General features: G+C 33.1%; 2 protein-coding genes across 2 annotated transcripts; one reads left to right on the top strand and one right to left on the bottom strand.

Moving 5' to 3' along the window:
• Positions 1-3,846: 3,846 nt before the first annotated feature.
• LOC124909836 (aspartate aminotransferase, mitochondrial-like) lies at positions 3,847-4,534 on the top strand. Its single transcript, XM_047450469.1, has 4 exons — positions 3,847-4,035; positions 4,112-4,207; positions 4,280-4,374; positions 4,459-4,534. Exons 1-4 carry the CDS (start codon positions 3,943-3,945, stop codon positions 4,532-4,534), a joined length of 360 nt encoding a protein of 119 aa, XP_047306425.1. The 5' UTR covers positions 3,847-3,942.
• Positions 4,535-5,316: 782 nt separating this feature from the next.
• On the bottom strand, positions 5,317-8,379 carry LOC124909830 (putative receptor-like protein kinase At3g47110). Its single transcript, XM_047450467.1, has 2 exons — positions 5,733-8,379; positions 5,317-5,657 (listed from the first exon to the last, which is right to left on the bottom strand). Exons 1-2 carry the CDS (start codon positions 8,377-8,379, stop codon positions 5,317-5,319), a joined length of 2,988 nt encoding a protein of 995 aa, XP_047306423.1.
• Positions 8,380-25,705: the final 17,326 nt, after the last annotated feature.

Below are 25,705 nucleotides of genomic sequence, written 5' to 3'. Positions count from 1 at the left end.
TATGACTGTGTGGGCAATAACAGATCAGTCCCCCACAATATTTTTTTACGGTAAAGATGTGAAATTATCTTTAATTTCTTATTTTTTCAATTTAATTATATTTGTTTTTTTAATTCATAATAAAAAAGATAAAACTTAAGTTTATTCACTCGTTTTATTCATAATTTTTCTGTTATATTTATAAGTTCATTCCAAATTTTTTACCCACCAACTCAAATTTATTCTTAGATTCATTCTTGTGTGCTAGACATGCTAGCATCCTTTATTAAAGAATAATAATTTTTTATTAGATTAACTAAATACAAATTTAAATTTTTTGTTAAAGTGTTTATATTTTATTTTGTTTATAATATTTTTCGTGGATCCTAAAAGAATATATAAGAAAATTATTTTAATATCACTTTTTTAACCTTTTGCAATAATTATTTACTTGAGGAGGCATAAATCAGCCAAATAATTTGATTTTAATTAACTGAAAGGATTTTTTTTCCAATATGGAGGAAAATATTTGTTTCAAGACATTGGTTAATGATAAATACATTATCATACAAATATTATTTTTAACTCTAAAAAGTACCGATTCAATTTCTACTTAAGAATCTTAGTTAAATCAGAAATCATCACTAAAATGTTGGATTAAATTTGTACATTCAAATAATATATAAATAAGAAAATTACTTTTCTCTCCAAAATATGGAATGATGTCACAGTGGTAACACACATTTCTATTTCTTTTAAATAATAGAAAAGGAAGATAAAAACTGTAGGTCATTTATATAGAATGATATAGTATATATAAATAAATATCGGCTACTTGGATTAGCCAAAGGGAAATTGTGAGTGGAAAATGTTCAAAAGTTCAAAACACTTAATTTATATATAATTTTGGTGGGTGTTCTGATGAAGCAATTTAGGCTTGACAAGAAATGCAACCATCCATAAAATAAGATGACTTAAGAAAGTTATTTTGTGTCTATTGATTGAAAATATAAATCTAGAGAAATAAATCTATAAGGGCACTATGCTAAATTTATTGAATGAAACTTCTGTTTAATATTTCAACATGACCTTGCAAATCAGGCAAATAAATTTGATTCAATTCAAAAGGGTGATTTTAAAGACAAACAATAAATATGATTGATGTCAATATTCTTATGGTATCCAAACTATTGATAATTGGGCTAAAATTTTAAATGGTGTCTCAATTTTGGGTTGTCCAATATGAAATTTTCTATTTTCAAATAAGATGGTTCCAACTAGTTATGTGGATGATTTGTCTAATCAACTTTGGACATTTTTATTTTTTTATTTGTTAATGAAAATAAATGAAACCCTAGATATAAATAACCCCTATAAATAACAAACTAAAATACTTATTCGCTGCATTCAACAACTTTGTTGACGCAAGTTGATGATTTCAAGAAAGACGAGACTTATGCACATTAGATTTGGCAACAACAACACGAAAGTAAAATGACATTGTTGGTAAGAATAGTCATAACCGGGGCTTTGTGAGACCATTGAAACCATGTGTGAAAACAAACTAGGTATATGAAAATGGTTAATATAGTCCTTAATTGGTGTTTTTAAAACATTGATGCGAGAAAAAATGTCATTCGGTAAAATTTATATGATAATTGTTTTATCAATTGATGAAGAAACAATATCAAACATTTACACTTTGAGGATTTATATGCTAATTTTTACAAGTTTTATTTTTAGTGTACCAAAATTACAAAAATTTACAGGAATACTTAAATAGTTTATTAGAGATTCTTGTTCATAAAAGTGGTGTTTGAAAATTAGAGATTATTTAAAAAAAGAAAAGTTGATCAACAAATTTGTAAGAAACATATATAGATTTGGTTAATTCCTCCTCCACTAAAAGTTGAAGGTGTTGTTTGTTTCTTCTTAAGAATGGCCGTCTCGGAAACTGAATACAGCCCACCGGAACTAAGAAAACAACGGGAAGAAAGCTGGGCGGCGGCAGAAAATGAAAAGCTGTTGTTTGTGATCATGAACTCATCAAAACCCACTAATCAAATTGATACATACACCCATTTTCGTCACCATAATGTGGAGGAGATCTCTTTTTCCAGCGACGAAATACTTTTCTACGAAGAAGAAGGAGAAGACGGGCTTTGGATGGTGGAATCATGTGAAACATAACCCAAGATCCTATCTTAAGCATAACCCAAGATTTCCTAGCTGACACCAGCCCCCACAAGATCAATCTCGGCGTGGTTGGTTAATTATTCATTTCTGTTTATTATCATTTCTGTAAAATTTCTGCCTAAGTGATTTGGTGCTGCTGCTGTGATAATAGGGAGCTTATAGGGATGAACATGGAAGACCCGTCGTGCTTCAGTGTGTTCAAGCTGATGAGGCCTACATTGCTGCTAATCAGTTCTCGTAAGCCCAGATTGCTTCAGTGTGATTTTATTGTATTCTTCATTTTATGCAAGATTGATCAAATAGAAAATGTTAAGGCAATATCTGGAAAGTTTCAGGCAAGAAAATGAATAGGTTGAAGAACAGTGAAGGCAAGTTGGCAAACATCTCATTGGAAGCAGTTTGGCTTGATATGCAAAGTTTGAATAATCAAATCTTGAATGCCATAACATGATTTCGACATCATTGCTAATCATTCTCCTTGATTCCTTATTATGAAATTTATACTAATTGGAAGTAAATATTTTGATGGATAATAGTCACCTTTGGACTTGGATTAAGGGACTTACTACCCTATGGTCTAGTCTCATTTTCGAGTGTGATCATACCAACACTAATGTATCGGATCCCATCAGAACTTCGTATTAGCTGGTCATGATAATGAGTAGATGTGTTAGCCTCCTCCTTGGATTAGTCAAGGTGTGCAATGGCATCCCAGTTAAAATGAGAAAAAAGAAAATTTATTTCGATGGATAACAAATTGAAATCTAGATTAGTAACATAAATTTGGTTCTATTTACATTGATCTAATCCCAGTGATTGTCGCCATGGATTTAGTCCTAAAAAAACTTGATACATTGAGAACAATAGGAATATTAGTGTTTGATAACATTGCTTATCAATTAATCTGAAAAAATGTCCATTTGATAAGTTTTATTTAAAGCCACTTAATTCTTTAGATTCATCTTAAGTTAAGTTTTAAAAAATTAAGCTAGTATACCTAACTTAATTCGGTTAACAATGATTGACTTAACTTTGTAGTATAGTTTCAGCATACAAAAAGACAACTTTAATCCTTGAAAATTAATTAAATTTCGTCACTATTAGGTTTTCCCACATTAGTTCTACATTTTACCAAATCAACTTGAATCTAAAGTACTTAAAATTCAGTTATTTTTATTTGGTTTATTCAACATTTAATTTTCGGTTAGTAATTGTCTTCTTTTTTCACTTTTTCTTTACTGTGAATCTACCATCAGGGAGTTGCTTTCAAGTGATGCCACTTCCAAATTGGTTGAGCAGAGTGTGAAATTGGTTTATGGAAAGAACAGTGATGCAGTCACAGAAGGGAAATTGGACACTTGACAGGCTGCGCTCAGTCCTTTGCGAAAATCATGGGACTTGTCGGACATCGAGTCGGCTGCCTAAGGTAACTTTGTTACTTCTAACATTTTCATCCTAGTAGCATGTTTGATCTTGGATTATTTGATTATTTAAAGAAAAAACATTTATCAAATCATTTATCCTTTCAACTTCATCAACCAAAATACCCTGTATATTTTCTTTTTATAAAATTTAAATATAAAAAGACATTTAAGTAATTTAACTAAAATAACCAATTTTTTCAAACAAGCTCATTCTGTTCATTTTTTGTATGGACGGAAGATTCTAGCTTTCAAAAATTTATTGTTTGACTGGTTCAGCATTCTCTCTTGCAACAAGAAACAAGCAACTGCAATCGAAAGCCAATTGAATCAAATTGCAAGAGCAATGTACAGAAAACCTCCTGCTCATGGCATGATACTAGTTTCCAGAATCCTCAGTGATCCAAAATTACGACTCCTTTGGGAATCTGAGATGAAGGTAAAGGCCCTCTCTCGAGTCTAACATTGATTTTGAAATCATAATCTGAAAAATCATTTCGAATTCTCCTTGGAAGGTAATGACTAATCGTATAATGAGAATGCGAGCTTGTTTACGTAGGAATTTGGAGAAATTAGGCTCTCATATAAACTGGGAACACATAACCAACCAGGTTAGTAAATTCATGACTTTTGTTAGTCAAATGTTGTTTTAAGATAGATCCTACTGACAAAAAAAACTGCAGGTTGGGATGTTTTGCTACTCTGGCCTATCAATTGATCAAATAGTTTACATTGCGAAAAAATTTCATGTGTATATAACCCATGATGGCCGTATAAGGTAAAGTCGATGTATTTAATCAAAATTAATGGTTGGTTTTAATGGGTACTAGAAATTGAGATTTTGATTTTTTTTCTTGAGAAGTATGGCCGGTGTAACGGAAGAAAACGTCGAATATTTGGCGGAAGCAATACATGAAGCTACCAGAGTTAACAAATGAGGATGTTTGTTGGTTGGTTTGTACAATATTATTACCAATAATCTTACTGTGTACCCGTTTCATTATCCACTGTGTAACTTGAATAGTATTGTTGTTTTTGATTGTTAGATAATCGATGCCAAATGAACAATTTAATTGTGCAGGACATGTGACTCGTTGAGTTTCTCATATTAAGAAATGAAGAAATTGAGAGGAACAAATCCTAAATATATTTGTCTAAAAAAGAAGATAGAAGTTGATAAAAGATAAGAATTGTGAGACATTTCCTCTCCAAGAGAAGATGGACGATCCGCTGATATTTAGGTAGAGAAGATGAAAAAAGGAATGAGAGGATTTGATAGTCCAAAATCCTAAAAGACCCATTAAGGGCACTATGGGTTTCATAGACTCAAAGACAAACATTATTTAACATGGGTCTTTTTTCTAATTTGACCCATTATTAGGGTCATTTGATCAAATTTCTCACTATGAATATTAACATCCTTTTGGATAGACCCTCCAGCTATAATAATTACTATATTGCATCTATTTTACTGCCCTCTACCTGATTAACTCCACAAATTGTATGATGATATATTTTGATCTTATTTTCTTTGAAGTAGACAAAGCTAATTTCTATTTAAGAGTTCATCAATGATGTAATATATTTTGATATTATTTTCTTTGAAGTAAACAAAACTAATTTCTATTTAAGAGTTCATCAAGGATGTAATTTATTATTTGTTTAATGAGAGTACAATTACAAAAACAAAATTAAAGTTGAAAGTGAACCCTTTTTATGTTCACTTGAATATGGCCTTCTTGATCTGTTGCAACTCCCTAACAACATCGGTCATGTTCATCCTATTTTGGGGTAGCTCTTCCGTGCAAGCCAAACCAATCTTCACCATTGCAATCAGACAATTGTCCCTCTGACCAATAACAATGTCACTTTTTAAAATTACTGGATCCATTACAAACTCAATTGCATTTCCTGTTAAGGCTTGACTAGTAAAGTTACGAATGTTAAAACCATCCACAAACATCAAATCAGTAGGCCTCTTTCCCGTTAACATCTCTAGTAACAAAACCCCGTAGCTGTAAACATCTCCTTTCATAGACATTTCACTTCCAAGACCGTACTCTGATTAAGATTATAAAATAAATTAGGCCAACAAAAAAATAAAGACAGGATTTGTTCTATTATCGGTTAACATACCTGGTGCTGCATATCCGACTGTGCCCATCACTCCCATCGAACTACGGTGATGAGAAATACCCATTTCTGGATGAAAAAGTCTGGCCAGTCCGAAATCTCCAACATGTGCAACCATTTGTTGGTCAAGAAGGATGTTACTTGGCTTTAGATCACAATGAATAACCGTGGGTTCGCACTGATAATGAAGGTAATCGAGTGCAGAAGCCACATCAATCGCAACTCTTAAACGCTGGAGTAGATTGAACTCAGGTCTACTAGTGTCTTGAGATGGATGCAGCCATTTCTCCAGATTCCCATTCATCACGAGTTTGTAAACTAGAGCTTTGAATTCGTTACCTTGAAAATCAATGCTTGAACAACATGTTACGATCTTGACCAGGTTCCGGTGTCTGATGTTCTTTAACACTTTACATTCTGCAATGAAGCTCCTCGTCGCACCTGGGTTTACAAGGTTAAGTACTTTGATGGCAACATCTCCAATCTGATCAAGAACTCCTCTGTAGACGAAGCCGAAACCGCCAGCACCAATCAAATTGCTGGAAGAGAACCCATCTGTTGCATTGAGGAGCTCACCGTAGGAGACTTGCACGAAAGACTCCTTGGGCAACAAATCCAAAGTGTTGGTGGATTCTCTTTTCCTTTTCCGCAAGTAAAACACCAAGCTTGAAATTATGATTAGTATTCCTAGTATTGAAGCACCCACGATTGTATAGATGCGTTTGGATGAAAAGAAGAAGTTACGATTCAGTTTCTTTACCGGACATCTTGGAAGTTGTAGAGAAGGTATTCCGCCGCATAACTTATCGTTCCCATACACGGATACTGAACTCGAGTTTGCAAAAGCCCCATGTAAAGGCAATTCTCCATTGAAATCATTAAAGGACAGGTTAAGGTTGATCAAGGAAAGTTTCTCCAAGAAAGTTGGGATTTGTCCCGATAGATTATTGCTCGACAGGTCAAGGATTTGAAGTCCTCTCATGAATTCCATCGACTTGGGAATAGATCCTTGGAGCATGTTTCCTTGCAGGAATAAGGATTCGAGGCTGGTACAACTGCTTACACTGCCAGGAATCTCACCGGACAAGTTATTATTAGAGATATCCAACGCCACCAAACTTTTGAGTTCTCCGATCTCTGAAGGAAGTGGACCGGACAGGTGATTGTGAGATAAGTCGAGAAAAATGGATATAGTTGAAACTTGGAAAAGTTCTTTGGGAATGGTTCCACTCAGGTTGTTTTGTTCAAGATTCAATGATATTAATCTTTGGCAGTTGCCAAAACTGGAAGGAATCGTCCCCTCTAGGTTATTGTTATTGAAATAGAGCTCATTCACCAAAGAAAGATTTCCAATTGAATCCGGAATAGTACCCGAAAGCTGATTTCGTCCGAGATAAATTCTCTGCAACTTTTGAACTTTACCTATGGTACTAGGTATCGGCCCAGTGAATCTGTTATCTTCCAAGGTTAAATAAGACAAGTTAACAAGGTTTCCGATGGATGGAGGAATCCTGCCTTGCAGTTGGTTTGCAGCAAGGACGAAGACATGTATATTTGATGATAGATTCCCTACAAAATCGGGAAGCACTCCTCCAAACTGGTTGCTAATTGCGCTCAATATTTCCAAACTGCTGCAATTAGTAAGCGACTCGAGGAAATGCATTTCATCAAAGTCTCCGCTCCCTAATTTGTTATCCTCGAAAGTAAGATTCACAAGATTCACTAGTTTGCTGAAATCGACTGTAAGTTTCCCACTGAATTCGTTAGCGGAAAATGTTAGCATTATGGCTTTGGTAAGATTCCCTATTGAATTTGGAAGTTGTCCGGTAAAGTTGTTAAAATCGAGTTGAAGGATTTCCAAATGCGGGAACATGTTGCCAAAGTAGGGCGGAAGAATTCCGTGAAGATCATTAAATGATAAAGATAATGCATTCAAGTTGGAGAGGTTATACAATGATGAAGGGATCATACCAGAGATCTGATTACCAGCCAATCCAAGAAATACGAGGTTCTTTAATTGCCCCAAGTTATTTGGAATAGTTCCACCCAAGAGATTATATGGAGCAGAGAATACTTCAAGAGAAGTGATATTGCACAGAGATTTTGGAATTCCTCCAGTTAAATTGTTATATTGTACGACGATCCTCTTGAGCATCGACAAGGAGCTAAATTCTTCGGGGATGGTTCCCACCAGATTATTGAACCCAAATGATATATTCATGAGATTAGAGCAGCGTGATAGGCTGGCAGGAATCCTGCCCTGGAAACTGTTCCTTTGGAGCAACAATGCTCTCAGCCTATACAAGCCACCTATTTCATTTGGGATTTCCCCATGGAAAGTATTGTTGGATAGAAACAGTCGTCTAAGAAAGGTGAGATTTCCTACATGAGGAGACAAGGTGCCCGACAAACCCAAAGATCTTAGGTCGATGAGAGTGACCCTCTTGTGCCTTTTACCGCAGACCACACCTTCCCAATTGCAGAAATGGGAAGACTCATTCCATGAACTCAAAACTCCCCCACCAAAAGGGTCGAGGATCTTGGACTTCATAGCCAATAGTGAAACATGATCGGTTTCGTTATTAAGAGCATCAGTAGTAATGATTAGTATGAGGAGTGCCAATTGTTGTAGCACCAACCAGAACCTCATTTTTGGAAGTGTAAGAGTATGCATCACACATAAGCAGAGTATGGTCATAAATACTAATTGAGAAGTTAAAGCTTAAGAAGTTTTTTACACGAAACAAAGTAAGATAGGGAGACTTGACTCTTGACTTTGAGATCACATAAAACAAATAGTGTGACTTGACGTTGACGTGAAAATTAAGAGAAACTACATGGTGTTGACTTGTTGACATAGAAAATTGAAGGTAAGGTTGATCAATTTAGACAAATATACATACGATTTTCTTGTGTACTATTCAAATGGATTGGTAATTAAGTTAAAACTTTCTAACAATTAACAATCTTAAGAAAATTGACCAACTCAAACTTTGATCATTCATATGCAGGGACGATTTATATTAATTTTAATTTTAATTTTAAAATATAAATATAAATTAATAATATTTAATTTAATAATTAAAATGAAATAAAAGTTAAATATTATATATTAAAATAACACAAATATTATATTTTTATTTTATTTAATTTTATAAATATAATATATACAATTAAAACTAAACATATTAAATTAAATCATTCAAATAAATATTATAAATTAAAATAAAATATTATTCACTAAAATAATAGTTTAAATAAAATAAAATATACACTACCTACACATTAAAATAAAATATATTAAATAAAAATTTAAACAAAATACTTTATTTGAAAATATTATATATAAAAAATAGAAAATAAAATATACAAAAATGAAAACAAATTACGACATATAAAAAATAAAAATTTATATAGAGATTTTTGTTCATGTGGAAAATAAAGTCGGTATAATTTTCTATTTTCATATATTGTACTGTCTGACATTCTATCTAGATTGAAAACAATATATTGAATCATGTCACAATTTATCTACATTTTGTGAAATTTGGAAATAGGAGTTTAATCTATTTCTTAATCATGTATATTAAACGTTTTAACTCATAAATAATTGAAAAATGTATGGTGTTTTCATTGTTGATGTGAAAAAGAAGAAAACAATGCGTGGTCAAAGTTTGCGTATTCAAACTTCAATAGATAACTTTTAAAAAGTGAGAGTTTGTGAACGAAAAATAAAAATATTATTTTATTTTATATAATATTTATTACATATTTTATTTTCTATATAAACGTATTTGAATGAATTGAAAGTTAGAAAAATAAGGTTAAGAAAGTGAAATTCAAATTTTAGGCAGGATAAGATTAACTAAAATCGAATTGAAAACAAATCGAAATCAACATATTAATAAAACTGAATGACCATGATTTATGAAACAGTTATACCAAACTCAACAATCGGTTCTTTTAGTCTAGTGGCGGTCAAATCGTCAAATCAAATTAGTGTCTTTTGATTCTTTAGGTACCAATCTCGTCTATTTGGTGAAGGAATAAACCGATTGAATCGTCCATAACATTCTTCTAACCGATCATTACATCAAAATAAATTTTATGATTTTTTTTCAAATTAATTTCAACGATATGATTGTGTATATTTCGGTGTACAAACCGACCTAACCAAATAAAAAATAAACTTTTAAATGATCTACTTTTATTTTCAAAATACAATATTAGATAATTTAGCAATTCAAAAATTATTTTTTTAAAAAAGTGACAATTTCTTACAAATTTATAAAAACGAACATTTAAGTTTTCTCAATAATGTTTGTTTTACTTAAGCTGAAATTTCCTCCATGGAAGAACTCTTAAGTTTTAATCACCAATATTTGTGTTACTCAAGTTGACATTCTCGCTTCCACTTCATCTAATAATTACTTTTATAGGGAAATATAATCAAAATAAAGAAAAGAGTTAATTAAGGTAATTAACTTAGAAGTCAAAAGCTATGAAACATTATACAACTGAAGTTTGATAAGGTTTAGAACGGGGATCTTTAGTCATGAACATTACGGAATTTTGATGATGTTTAGTTTTGAATAAAGCTAGATATTCAATAAGAACAAAGCTAATTTGTCTAATTGTTTTTGTGCAGGTGTGTCAAACTAAGCTAACTTAGACGTGGTCTAAGCAGGCTAATTAGACGTAGTTAGACGCCGAGGTCTAACAGATACATAGTTAGACGCCGAGGTCTAACAAATACGTAGTTAGACGCTGCGGTCTAACAGATACGTAGTTAGACGCTGCGGTCTAACAAATACGTAGTTAGACGCTGAGTTCTAACAGATACGTAGTTAGACGCTGAGGTCTAACAGATACGTAGTTAGATGCTAAGGTCTAACAAATACGTAGTTAGACGCTGAGGTCTAACAAATACGTAGTTAGACGCTGAGGTCTAACAAATACGTAATTAAACGCTGAAGTCTAACTCTATTAGATGTGGTAGTCTAATGGAAAACGTAGTTAGACGTTGACATCTAACTCCTTCAGACAAGTCTAAAGGGATGCGTAGTTAGACGTCGTAGTTTAATGGGTACGTAGTTAGATATTGCAGTCTAACTCCATTAGACTTGGTGGTCTAATGGAACACGCAGTTAGACGCTGACTTCTAACTTCCTTAGACTTGCCAGTCTAATGAAGCACGTCTAATGCCTTGCTTCAACAGCCGTCTGAAGTTAGCATACGTGTAACCACGATCAACTAGATGTCTGCTACTCTGCTCCACTCACTCCTGTGCAGTCTAACAAGCCAGCTAATTATATCCAATGAACGAACGCCACGTACGCAACTGTTCTTCCAACGGCTTGTCCAGTACAAGACAATTCTAGAAGGATATTCAGTGCACTACCAGTTCGGTACGGCCACGATCCATGTGCTTAGAGTCTGTTGTACTCCTATACTATGGGCGACCTTCCAATGGATGCTTGCCACATGTCCATGAAGAAGATTCGACCGTTGGTGTCCTTCAACTATTTATAGATGCTCAAGGACAATAGACAAAAACAGTTACAAAATTAGCCGATCCAACTCTTGATCTATTGCCTTACTCCTTCACTCTTGCACTTACTAATTTGTATCATCTTCCAAGTTTAAGAGAGAAATAATCAACTTACTGTCTAGCTGAGAGAATACTGTTGAGAATATTGTAAGTTGAACAGAGGATGTTCTGTTCAACAGAGAGATAGTTAACTCAGTAATCTATCTGTATTTGATTAAAAGAAGTTAGTGAAATCCTTTCGGTTGTTGAAAGAAGGAGTAACGTAAGAGAGTTTGCTCCGAACATCCATAAACAACTCCCATATTCTTTATTTTATGTCATTCATCTTTCATTGGTTCAAAACTTCAAATCCGACGAACACTTCCGCACTTGAAACCGTTTTTCAAGAGTTTGAAGAATTTGCGAAGAATAGAAACATATTTTAACTTCTAACAGAGTTAAAGTCGAACTGAAGTGTATAAGCTGTTATCAATAGTCAGACCCTAGTCTCTATTAATTACATTGATCCTAACATGTTAACACTTTAACCGCTAGACCCCGCTAGACCACTTATGATTGTTAAAATAATTTTATGTATGAAATAATTTGATGTTTGTATATATAATTTGTAAATTACATTTTGAATGACTATATATATTATATAAAATTTTCATACTCTTACAAAAACAAATATATTAAAAATAAGACTAATAATAGGGGAGAGAAATATGGTAGCGAATGAGGCAGCGAATGACGTGGAGCGTTGATTAGACTTGCTGATAAAACTTAAAATTAAGATCTGAATACTGAATACTACTTAATGATTTAAATATAAAGAGATAAAAAATTAAATTAACAAACAGAAAAATCTGAAATTTAAGTATTTAATATTTTAGTTAGTTTTGATAATATCTAAATATATACATCTAGACTACTTATATTAATGATATTAATTAATAAACTTAATATAATATATTGAAGTATATAATTTAATATATTAAATAGTAAAAACTTAAAATAAATATTATATTTTTTTTAACTATTATATATTAAATTATAATTTGTTAACGTAATATATATATATATTTCTCTTATCTTTTATTTATTTTATAATTAGTTTAGATATAATCTTATTTTTATTTAATAATGTTCGAAAATAATCTCCTAAAAAATAATTAAATGAATTATGATAAAGAAAATAAAAAGAGAGAAAAAATGGAAAAGTTATACGAATTTATAATATATAACAGTAATTTTATTAAATTTAAAAGGATATATTTGTATTTTGATAATTTATTTTTTAGACTAGCGCGTTAAGTTTTTTTTTCCTATTTTAAAATAAGCTTCATATTTGAGCTTATTATTTTTAACGTGTTTTCACTTAAACCTATAGTAATAAGTGATTATAAATATGTGTTATCAAACCTACTTATTTTAAATAAGTCTTTAATATATTCAAATTAAGTGATAAGTTAGTTATTAAACATAGCCTAACTATATATTTAATTTTTTCTTTATCTCAATTAATAATTTTCTCTATCTTCTCATTACTTACTTTAGCTAACTTATTTACGGGAATTGTGTAGAAGAACTGTCAAACTAAAGATGCTTGCTCTTCAAAGGAGAATTTCTCAATAAGTAGGGGAAAACATGTATAACAAAAGTAGCCTAAGGCAAAATTAGTAACATTCTCATTAAATATTATAGAGAATAAAACAACCAACAACATTGAACATACATCTGAGAATTCAAAACACAGTAGAATTGTGAATCATCATTCTTTACAAGGCATATCGTATTAAAATGATCAAAACACCACATATTAGAAGAATCCACAAAGAAAACACACCAGCCATGCTTTGTAATTGTAAAATAAAATCATATATCTGAAACAACAAAGAACTTATGTGCGCTTTCTTAGATTGGTTGTCAAATTAGAACTATATAGACGCATTAAGATAAAAAATATAAAACTCGTAACGTAAAATTGAAGGAATATGAAAATATTGAAGGAGTAACCGAGTACCTTTGTTAGTCCAAGGTTGATCACTAGGTTTCGAGATGAGACCGTCGGGAATTTCAAGCTTACCCTCAGCCATCGATTTGAGATAGTGATACAAGATCCAAAAGGAAGGAAAGAAGATCAGGATTCAAGCACGGAAGCACGAGAGTAGGGAGATTTAAGAGCGGAAGCAAAGAGAAATGGCACGTAGAGACTAAGAAACTGGAGTGAAGATGCAGGAGGAGGCTCGCAAAGCACAAGGTGGTGAGGAGAAAGAGGGAGAATGCAAAAGATTAATGTAAGGGACAGTTCTTGAGCAAATTTCCTAGCGATGTAGCCTTCGTGAGCGAATTTCCCGGCGAGCTTGGTGAGATCCGTATATGACAAAAAGGGGAGTAGGTTTTAGGAAGGGAAAAGTAAGAGAGTTAATTAAATAAAAAATATTGATGGTATAAAAACCAATTGGTATTATGGCTAAACAAACAAAAAATTACCGCCCATTTTTTTGAAATTTTTTAGGGCTATACCGATTGATTTTAAAATCAATCCATATTATATATGGGATTTTACCGATTGATTGTAACACCAAAGTATTATTATAATAATAATTTTAATAATATTGATTTGTTTTAATATCAATCGGTATTATTCTAATAATACCGATTGGTGTTACAACCAATCGGTGGAGATGGTCGTCATAAACCATTTTTTACTGGTGTCTTTTATTGTTCATATACCCACCACTTTATAGGATGAGTTACTTCTCATCAATACAACACCTTTGAAAATTGTATCATATGTTAAAAACAATCCTGATTGGAACAAATGATACGTACAACCATAATTGAATATCCAATCATCTTGCAATCTTGCATCGCAAACAGAAGTGAGTTCACTAATTTCGACTTCAACAATACTGGTTTCGTCAAACTCTTTTATTTATTTTTTAGTTAGAATACATCATTTAGAAAATGTTAGAAAATTTAATGAATTGCAATTCTTGAGTTAGAGCTCAATAGCAACCCATGATTTTTCTAAGACCTTCAAATTAAATTTAGACTTTTCTGATTCGAGGTGAATTGATCAAATTCACATCCATAGAAAGCTTTTAAATAACCTTAAAATTAATTTCAAATCTTCAAAATCCGAAAATTGAGCATTATATGAGAGCTGAAGAACTCAATGTTATATAAAATTAATTTTGTTTGTAACTTGAATTACAAACATAACTGATAACTTATTGTTGATTAGAAATTAATTTTATTTGTAACTTTATGTTGTGCAGAATGTAAGAAAGTGATGAACAATGAAGTGTGGAAAAAAACAGATGAAGAGAAATTTCTTATTGTCAAAGAAATAAAGATGAAGATGAAAAGGTTACAGCAAAAGAAATAAACTACGGTTATAAAAATGCTGAAAACAAGAAAACGTAAATACTAACTTAATTAAGTATAACTGTAGAATTAAATGTGATATTAATTCCTATACTAAAGGCAAATCGTTACAAATTTCCACTTTGCCTTAGTATCACCCAACAAAAAGAGCCTGATCAAACTATTTCCAATTGTCAACATTTAGCAGGTCCAAACAATAGGTGAATTTGTTAAGTGGGACCGGCTTAAGCTATCACAAAAAACAATTGCCTGATCATGATGGATACCAAGGTCACTGATTAATCCTTTCAACCATATACCCTCCTTGGCTGCTTCAGTTAGCGCCATATACTCAACCTCGGTAGTGGACAATGTCACCGTCGACTGTAATGTTGCCTTCCAACTAACCACAGAGTCACCAAGGGTGTAAACATAACTAGTCATAGATCTTCTACCATCGATATCTGCAACATAATCTGAGTCCGAATAACAAGTTACGAGACACTAGTTATTACTCCCATAAATGAGACCAACATCGGATGTGCCTCTCAGATAGAGAAATATTCGCTTTACCGCTTTCCAGTGTTCTTTACCAAGTCGAGATATAAACCTGCTAACAACACTAACTGAATACGCAATATCAGGTCTTGTGCATACCATGGCATACATTAAACTACCCATCGTACTAGCATACGGTACATTAGACATGTATAACTTCTCAGCTTCAGACTGGGGTGCGAATGCAGACAAATGATCAGTAACAACTGCAGGAGTATAGAGAGCCTTTGTTGTACTCATCTCAAAACAAGACAACATTTTCAAAATATAACTCTTCTATGAAAGAAATAGCTTCTTTTGAACTCGATCTCTTACTATTTCCATGCTCAGAATTTTTCGTGCTCCACCTAGATCTTTCATATCAAACTCGGAACTGAGAAGATCTTTCAGCTTTTGAATCTCCGACATCTTCTTGGCTACGATTAACATGTCGTCTACATATAGGAGTAAATAAATCAAAGAACCATCCCCAATTTTGTTGTTATAGACGCAACAATCATATGCAATCCTATTGTAACCATGTTCAATCATGAAATTGTCAAACCTCTTATATCATTGTCGAGGAGACTATTTAAGTCCATACAAAGACTTCTTAAGACTACAAACATGTGTTTCCTTACCAGGAACAAGAAATCCTTCAGAGTGACTCACCAGTATATCCTCCTCAATCTCACCATGTAAGAAAGTCGTCTTCACGTCTAATTTCTTGAGTTCCAGATCCTGATGTGCTACTATAGCTAGTAGTACCCTGATAGAAGTGTGTCGGACTACAGGTGAGAATATCTCATTGTAGTCTACGCCTTCCTTTTGACTGAATCCCTTTACAACTAATCGTGCTTTATATCTGGTCCCTTCAGCACTAGAGGTTCCATCTTTCCTTTTGAAGATCCATTTGCACCCAATGACTCTTCTTCCCTTAGGTAAAGTAACTAGCTCCCATGTATTATTCTTGTGAAGTGATTACATTTCCTCACACATGGCAGCAATCCATTACACATAATCACCACCATTAACAACTTCATTGTAAGAAGATGGCTTATTATGTATGATATCTTCAGCTACCTGAAGTGCATAACTTACCATTTCTTCAGTATCATTCATAAAGGGACTGATTATCCTACTTTCAGGACCAGTTGAGATCTTTCTTCCCTCGATTGAATAAATTAACCTATCAGGAGCTTTAATTTGCCTTCTAGGTCGTGTTGCAATGTCAGATTGACTTTCAGGCGCTCCAAATTGATGAACTTCCTTAGGTGGATTATCAATATTGTGTGTCATGTCAGTTGTCCCTTGAACCGGAGCCACCTCAAGCTCCACCTGTTTCTCGGTATTATTATTTTCTCCAGAAAGTGATGGCTTGATAGAGGAGTTAAGTATAAACTTCTCATTAAATGTGACATCCCTGTTGATGATTACTCTACCTTCAGAAGATGACCAAATTCTATATCCCTTGACTCCATCTCCATAGCCCATGAAAATACCCTGTTTTGCCCTTGGTTCCAACTTCTCTTCATTAACATGATAGTAAGATGTGCACCCAAAGACTTTCAAATGAGAATAATCAACGACGTTACCAGACCATACCTCGTAAGGGATTCTACAATCAATCCCAGTATGTGGTGCACAATTTATCAGATAGCAAGCCGTTAAGACAGTCTCGCTCCAGTACTTTCTAGCCAATCTAGCATTAGAGAGCATGCTTCTTACTCTCTCTATCAATGTTTGATTCACCCTTTCTAATACACCATTCTGTTGTGGTATACCTCAGACAGTGTGATGTCTTGCAATCCCCATATCCCTGCAGAACTCATTAAACTCAGATGAACATAATTCAAGTCCATTATCTGTTCGCAGCCTCTTAACCTTCTTTTCACTTGATTCTCCACCAGTGCCTTCCAATGTTTGAAGGTCTTAAATACCTCGCTCTTATATCTTAAAAGATACAACTAGGTCATCCTTGAGTAATCATCTATGAATGTTACAAAATAGCTATAACCTCCTATACCTTCGACTTGAGCAGGACCCCAACAATCAGAGTGAATATAATCTAGTGTGCCCTTAGTTTTGTGAACTCCCTTACTGAACTTACGGCGATGTTTTTTCCCAAAAATGCAGTGTTTACACAACTCAAGGTTGGTAACCTTGTGGCCAGATAGAAGATCCCGTTTGGACAGAATTTGCATCCCCCTCTCCCCCATATGTCCAAGTCGCATATGCCACAACTTGGTTACATTAGGGTGCCGATTCACAAATTTGGATGCGACCGCAGCGGAACCTGTCAGCGTCTTACCTTGTAGTATATACAAGATATTCGGTTTGATACTTTTCAGTATTATTTTTGAACCTTTACTGATGCACAATGTTCCTTCTTCACCGCTAAACTTGATACCTTTAACATCTAAAATGCCTAAAGATATTAAGTTCTTCTTCAGGTGAGGAATATGCCGAATGCCAGTTAGAGTCCATATCTTACCACCATCAGTCAGAATCTTGATAGTCCCAATACCCGCCGTTCTACATATGACATCATTTCCCATGACAACGTTTCCACCATCATAATATTCATAGGTATCGAACCATTCTTTGTTCGGACTCATATGATATGAACACCCTGAATCCAACACCCACATATCAATAGGATGTAGAGAAGCGTTAGCTACAAGGGCAATGTCCTCCTCTGAGTCGGTGTCTTTGTCTTTATGTGCTATAGCAGCCGTAGAATATTTGCCCCCTTTCTTAGGATAATTATTCTTCCAATGACCAGGTTCTTTACAGTAATTGCAGATGCCTTTAGCACTAGGACCCTTAGCTTTGTATTTTTGATCCTTCTTCTTTCCAGACCCTTTGTAGTTGACTGTGCTGGCAATCAACCCAGATGCTTGACTGTCTACAATTTGACCGCTCGCCTTATGACGCAGTTCTCTAGTATGAAGTGCTGACCGAACTTCCTTTAGAGTTACGGAGTCTTTATCCACAACGAACGATTGAACAAAATTTTCAAACGAGTTGGGTAAAGATACCAACAGAATTAATACAGCATCTTTATCTTCGATCTTAACATCTACATTTCTCAATTCAAGTAATATAGTGTTTAACTTATCAAGATGTTCACAAAGAGACTTACCTTCAAGCATACGAAGACTGAACAGACGTTGCTTCAATAACAACTTGTTAGTTAGTTACTTTGTCATGTACAAAGCCTCTAACTTTGACCACAGACCGATTGCGGTATCTTCATCTGATACCTTAGTAATCACTTCATCAGCTAGATAGAGTAAAATCGTTGAGTGCGCCTTCTCTTCCAAGACCTCAAGCTTAATAGTGATTTTACTAGAGGTAGACTCCTTTGTAGGACCTGCAACTATCTTCTCCTTTTCCTTCGACAATAGTGCCCAAACGCCTTGTTATTTAAGCAATGCTCACATTTTGATCTGCCATAGACCAAAACTATTTCTTCTTGTGAATTTTTCGATTTTCAGATTCATTGAAGACATATTCTCGCCAAAAAACAAATAGTGATAATCTGATCGGATCTAACCTGCTCTAATACCAATTGTTGTGCGGAATGCAAGAAAGTTATGAACAATAAAGTGTGAAAAAAAAACAGATGAAGAAAGATTTCTTATTATCAAAGATGAAGATGAAAATGAAAATGTTACAGCAAAAGAAATAAACTACGATTATAAAAATGTTGAAAACAAGAAAACTTAAATACTAACTTAATTAAGCATAACTGTAGAATTAAATGTGATATTTATTTCTATACTAAGGGAAGATCGTTACACTTTAATTACATCGTAATTGAGAACTTACAACTTATTGAAAATAACTTGTAAGAAATATTTGAAGCTTTTGGATGTATTGAATTAACTTTTGGCCATGAGTTCCTTTTTATAGCCAATGTTAGCCTCACAATCATTTATGGATCGTCTTTTCCTCATCCGAATTTTATCTTCTACGGCAAGTTGAAGACCTAGGTTTATAAAGGAAATGATCACCAAATCTTGGTGATGATTTCGACTCTTAAATTATCAGATATGGTCAAGTTAAATTGAAAGTCATATTTAAAAATTTTTTTCTCTTTCTAAGCGACGGCTAAACCTAGATTTTTCTCTCTTTCTTTATAGGATTCTTTATTCCTTTCGAATTTGAAGGCAATCAATGAGAGTGTGGATATTATGATCGAATATAGGTTAAGATCGACAATCTTAAGCGGTGCGGTAAAGCGCTTATATCTGGATTTTTGGAATTCTTTTTTATCTTTATCTCTATTGAATAAAAAAGTTATCATGAAGAACCATAGTTATTGGAAGCCTATATTCAATGTACCTCAAGCCCCTCGGGAAGAATGGTTCTAGGTTAGTAAGCATGGTTCTGCGGTTCACTTGGTGGATAGAGAACGTCAGGTGAGTGTTCAGGGTAAAACGACACATAACATGGTGAGAGGGTCAAGAGAAATCAAGAGGCCAAATCGAACATCGGTCTTCAATCAACTTTCTCAGAAACCTCTAAAGATGCTTCAAGCGTTTGGGTCCAGGGAGGCTTTGTGCTGTAACATGAATGACACATGTGGTAGAGGGAGGGTTCTAGAAAGGGGCCGACAATCGACTAGACTCCGAATTCATATAATAAAAGGAAGGAGATATCTCCAGTTAGAATTCAATCTATACAGAAAACTATGTTTGGAGCGGTACAACTAGATCCTCATAAGGATAAATCTAAGACCTATGTAGTAGTGGTAGGAGCAAAGAAATAGACTATATGGGTCAACTGGTCGAAGACGGATTATGTCAGAACTAAATCGTTTGAATTTCAAACATTGGAGGCACGCCCTAGAGTTGTGGCTATTTCAGAAATTAAGAACGGAAAAAAGAGCAATTACGATTGATTTTTTCAATTAAAGTTGTTATGTCAGACTCTTCATACGTCGACTTGGATCCGAGGGCGTTTGGGGATCGGACCTAATGATGATGTCTTTTGGTATGGATTCAATTCTTATGGAAGATATGTTGCTTTTATGAAAGGATTTTAAAACAACATTTATCATGCCAATTGATAAATGTATTAGACCTTTAATCTATGAAGGAATTCGATGACTTGTTGATGGTCAATAACCTAATATTAAAAACCAACATGTCTTTGTGCCAACACGTAACATAAGATCGCCTTAGATAGGGAGGGTACATGAATTATATTATTTGGAATGACAACGGATATGTGGAATTATGATATTCTTATTCATTCCGATAATGATCTTGGATGATTTTTTGAACTCGACGAGGAAACTCAAAGAGCACAAGATAATGATTGGATTAGAATAGGGTGTGTCAGTATGATCCACATAGATGTTACCCTAAATCTATTTGTGTTGATAACATGATACAAGTAGATAATGTGTTGATATGGAATGAACGTCCTATTGTCGTATCTCCTTCACTAGGATCAAATTTGCATGTGTCGGAGGCATCAACTTCGTTTGGGCTAACGAGAGATTCAGTGTAAATCCCATTTTACGTCGATCAGATTCGTATAGCTAGCCTTGCAGATGTTGAAAGACTTGTTGTTAAGATGACCAATTCATGGGGATTTAATATGACCGGGAGGGTGATTAAGTAGGATGAGGCTGGATTAAATGAACTAATGCACTCTCGTGAGGTTGAGTTAGAGTTTTCGTCTTCACACTCATCGGGTTGTGATGTCTCCCAGTATGTCAAAAAAAGGAGAGTAGGCAGATGATGGTATATCAAAATCTGAGTTCATTAACTCATCATCCTATTTCATATTTGTTGTTTGAGAAAAAAACTATTGACGAGGTAGAAAATAAGTTTTGGTCACCTATAGAAGATATAATCTAGGCCAATCCTATTAGAACTCTTTATCTTGAGATTAATATTATGAATCACCAGTTTTCATTCATGACGTGTCTAATGGGGAATAAATGATTTATGATCCAGATTATGATGTCAACGAGAATATTCAAATAGGATTCTCGACAAATACTATGATGATTGATGAAAACAAATCTCCCATGAATGAGGTACGTGATTTAGAGACTGAGTGTAGCCCATTGTGCACGAAATTCCACCTCTATCGTATACTTTTCATCCAAGTGATTTTTCATCAAAAAAATATCAACATTGTTAACTGAAGAAACTAAATGATCTACCACAGGATTATATGCAAGTAGGAAAGCGTGTCTCGAAGCCGAGAAAAGGGTTATTCTGATTAGATTTTATCAATGATTGGAAAAATTATTGCTTAGAATGTTTATGGGTTAAATGATGATTTGAAGAGAGGTATCATTAAGTCACTAATGGGAACACTTGGTTGTAGCATATACTGTTTTAGTGAGATTAAAATTTGGAAAATGGATCAATAGATCGTTAAGGATCTATGTAATTGGTGATTGTGTGATTGGGAGACTCTTGATTCTATTGGGGTATTAGGTGGAATTCTTGTGGCATGGAATGAAGACATGTATGAGAAAATAGATGTTAATTTGGGTAGATACTCGGTTAACGTTCAATTAATAAATATAGAGGATAATTTTCTTTAGGTAATTTATGCGGTTTATGGATCGGTTCTATCACAATTTAAAATAGAGTTCTTTAATGAAATGAAGAACGTGATGAATCTTTAAGACTTACCAATTGTTTTATTGGGAGACATGAATCTTATCACTAAAATGAAATGTAAACTATCTAAATGGAAAAGTAAAATAATTTTGAAAAAGGAAATGACGTGAAATCACCTTTTTTATTGGAAAAAATAAAAAATGTGAAGAAAAAAAAAGAGAAATTATTTTATTTTTTCAGCGAATCACATTGCAATACCACTTCATTCACTCTCCTAAATTTCTTCCCCAATCATTTCTCTATTTTATTTTATATTTATTTTTAAAAATTAAAATTCTGGCCTATTTTACTAGTATGATTCTCAAATTAACTTATAATTTTGCGTCAGCTCGGAGATTATATGATGATTGGTCATTGATGACTTCCATTAGTTCTTCAATTAGGACAAATTGGACAACAAAATTTACCAAAATGTTATTGATTTTGAGATTTAGATGTATACTGAGTAGGGGTGAGCAAACGGGTAAATCCAACCCGTATTACCCAACCCATATTCAACCCAAATTAAATTTACCCAACCCATAATTCAACCCATATTATTTACTAATATGGGTTGGGTATGGGTTAGGTTGAGTATGGGTTGGGTAACCCAAATTATTTTATTTTTATTTTTTTATTTAACATGTATTTGACTCATTTAACACATTTTTATTCGTTTAACACGTTTTTCATGTTTTTGACAGTTTTAACATGTTTTTTTATACATTTAACACGTTTTTGACACGTTTAACACGTTTTTGGCACGTTTAACACATTTTGACACGTTGGACGCGTTTTTCATGTTTTTGACATGTTTAACACGTTTTTAACACGTTTAACACGTTTTTGACACGTTTGACACATTTTCGACACATTTAACACATTTGACACATTTTGGCACGTTTTGACACGTTTAACATATTTTTCACATTTTTGACACGTTTCACACGTTTTTGGCACATTTTGACACGTTTAACACGTTTTCCACGTTTTTGACACGTTTTAACACATTTAACACGTTTTCGACACGTTTAATACGTTTTTCACATTATTGACACGTTTCACACGTTTTTCACATTTTTGGCACGTTTAACACGTTTTCCACGTTTTGAGAAGTTGAACACGTTTTTCACGTTTATCATGTTTTTGGCATGTTTAACACGTTTTTAACACATTTAACACGTTTTTGACATTTTGACACGTTTGACACGTTTTTGACACGTTTTGACACGTTTAACACGTTTTCGATACGTTTAATACGTTTTTCACATTATTGACACGTTTCACACATTTTTCACATTTTTGGCACATTTAACACGTTTTGACACGTTTAACACGTTTTGACACGTTTACCACGTTTTGACACGTTTAACACGTTTTTCACGTTTTCGACACGTTTAATACGTTTTTGTCACGTTTAATACGTTTTTCACACATTCAACACGTTTAACACATTTGACACGTTGGACACTATTTTCATGTTTTGACATGTTTAACACGTTTTTAACATGTTTGACACATTTTTCACGATTATGACATATTTAACACATTTTGACACATTTTCACGTTTTTGGCACGTTTAACACGTTTTGACATGTTTAACATGTTTTTCACGTTTTTCACATTATTAACACGTTTAACACGTTTGTAACATGTTTAACACATTTGTAACATGTTTAACATGTTTTCACACGTTTTTCACGTTTTTGGCACGTTTAACACGTTTTGACACATATTCCATTTTTTTGACACGTTTAACACGTTTTCCTCATTTTTGGCACATTTTGATACGTTTAACACGTTTTTGACACGTTTAATATGTTTTCACATTTTTGACACGTTTAATACGTTTTCACACGTTTAATGTCAAACGTGTGAAAACATATTAAACGTGTCAAAAATGCCAAAAACGTGTTAAACGTGACAAAACGTGTTAAAATTTATCAAAACGTGTTAACGTGCAAAATAATATGCTAAACATGTCAAAAATATGTTAAATGTGTAAAACGTGTTAAAATGTCAAAAACGTGTTAAACGTGCCAAAAACGTGAAAAATAGGTTAAACATGTTACAAACGTATTAAACATGTTACAAACATTTAAACGTGTTAAGAATGTGAAAAACATGTTAAATATGTCAAAAATGTATTAAACGTACCAAAATGTGAAAAACGTGTTAATGTGTGAAAAACGTGTCAAATATGTGTTTAACATGCCAAAAACGTGAAAAACATATTAAATGTGTGAAACACGTGTTAAACGTGTGAAAATGTGTTAAACATATTAAAAACGTGTTAAAATGTTAAAAACGTGTTAAACGTGCCAAAAACGTGAAAACCGTTTAACGTGTTATTTATGTTAAAAACGTGTTAAACGTGCCAAAAATGTAAAAAAACGTGTTTCAATTGTCAAAAACGCGTTAAATGTATAAACATGTCAAAAACGTGTTAAACATGACAAAAACGTGTTATTAGTATGAAAACGTGTTAAACATGTCAAAAATTTGTTAAATGTGCCAAAAACATAAAAACGTGTTAAACGTGTGAAAAACATGTTTTAAGTGTGAAAACGTGATAAAAATATTAAAAACGTGGTAAACGTGCCAAAAACGTGAAAATCGTGTTAGACTTATCAAAAACGTGTTAAATATGTTTAAAACGTGTTAAACGTGCCAAAAACGTGAAAATCTTGTTAAACTTATCAAAACGTGTTAACGTGTTAAATATGTTAAAAACGTGTTAAACGTGCAAAAACGTAAAAAACGTGTTAAACTTGTCAAAAACGTGTTAAACGTATTAAACATGTCAAAAACGTGTTCAATGTGATAAAAACGTGAAAAACGTGTTATTAGTGTGAAAATGTGTTAAACATGTCAAAAACGTGTTAAACGTGTCAAAAACGTGAAAACATGTGAAAAACGTGTTAAACGTGTCAAAAACGTGAAAACATGTCAAAATGTGAAAACGTGTGAAAAACGTATTAAACGTATGAAAAACGTGTTAAACGTGTTAAACGTGTGAAAAACGTGTGAAAAACGTGTTAAACATGTGAAAAACATGTTATAAGTGAAACGTGTTAAAAATATTAAAAACGTGTTAAATGTGTGCAAAACGTGTTAAACGTATGAAAAATATGTTAAACATGTCAAAAACGTGTTCGACTTAAAGTTGGAAGATGCTTAGTTTATATTGGATTAATAATAGAGAATTAAACTAAATTTATATAATTTGGGTAATTTGGGTAACCCTAACCCAACCCAAATTAAACTCAACCCATACTCAACCCAACCCATACTCAACCCAACCCAACCCATATTAACCAACCCAAATTAATATTTTGGGTTTGGGTAAACCCATATTATGCTCACCCCTAATACTGAGCATATTTTTTCTTAATCTTACTTGAATGCATGGTGATATTTTAGTGACAGTATGCTCAATCAGTTTCTGATTTTTTTGCAAAAAGTACTAATCAAGCCGAATTCTATCAATATCAATTAATCCTATTACCATTTGTTTGTTGGTTTTTCAAATATAGTGTATCCCATTTTTAATTAGCCCATTTGAGAGCTCTTCCTTCTGCCAAGTGAATTCATATTTAATTTATTTTATTATTTTAAAAATATTTTACTAATTTCACTATATTATTTCCCAATAAACATCAAATTTCATTCCCACGAAAATATGATTTAAACTGTTCGAACAAAACAAATTAAAGTAGTAAAATTATTACATAGCATAAGAACAAAATACAAGTACCAAACACTTATATTTAAAATGACAAAAATATTAGAACAGAACTAAAATTTAAGACAAACCATCAAAATACAAGTCTGGTTCAGAATTCACATAACCTAACAAAGACTGTTGTTGTGTATGGCAACAATTTAAATTTTAATAA

This window comes from Impatiens glandulifera, chromosome 1, assembly GCF_907164915.1.
Source record: "Impatiens glandulifera chromosome 1, dImpGla2.1, whole genome shotgun sequence".
Classification (NCBI taxonomy): domain Eukaryota; kingdom Viridiplantae; phylum Streptophyta; class Magnoliopsida; order Ericales; family Balsaminaceae; genus Impatiens; species Impatiens glandulifera.
Note: the sequence above shows the minus strand (reverse complement) of the source record. Positions and strands in the feature narration are given on the sequence as shown.

What these genes read in the sequence shown, in the direction of transcription:
- LOC124909836 (XM_047450469.1), top strand. Translation starts at nt 3,943, where the DNA reads ATGTACAGAAAACCTCCTGCTCATGGCATGATACTAGTTTCCAGAATC. An exon ending in TTTGGGAATCTGAGATGAAG is followed by an intron (nt 4,036 to 4,111) that starts GTAAAGGCCCTC and finishes TCTCCTTGGAAG; the next exon opens with GTAATGACTAATCGTATAAT. An exon ending in GGGAACACATAACCAACCAG is followed by an intron (nt 4,208 to 4,279) that starts GTTAGTAAATTC and finishes AAAAAACTGCAG; the next exon opens with GTTGGGATGTTTTGCTACTC.
- LOC124909830 (XM_047450467.1), bottom strand. Translation starts at nt 8,379, where the DNA reads ATGAGGTTCTGGTTGGTGCTACAACAATTGGCACTCCTCATACTAATC. An exon ending in AGTCGGATATGCAGCACCAG is followed by an intron (nt 5,658 to 5,732) that starts GTATGTTAACCG and finishes AATCTTAATCAG; the next exon opens with AGTACGGTCTTGGAAGTGAA.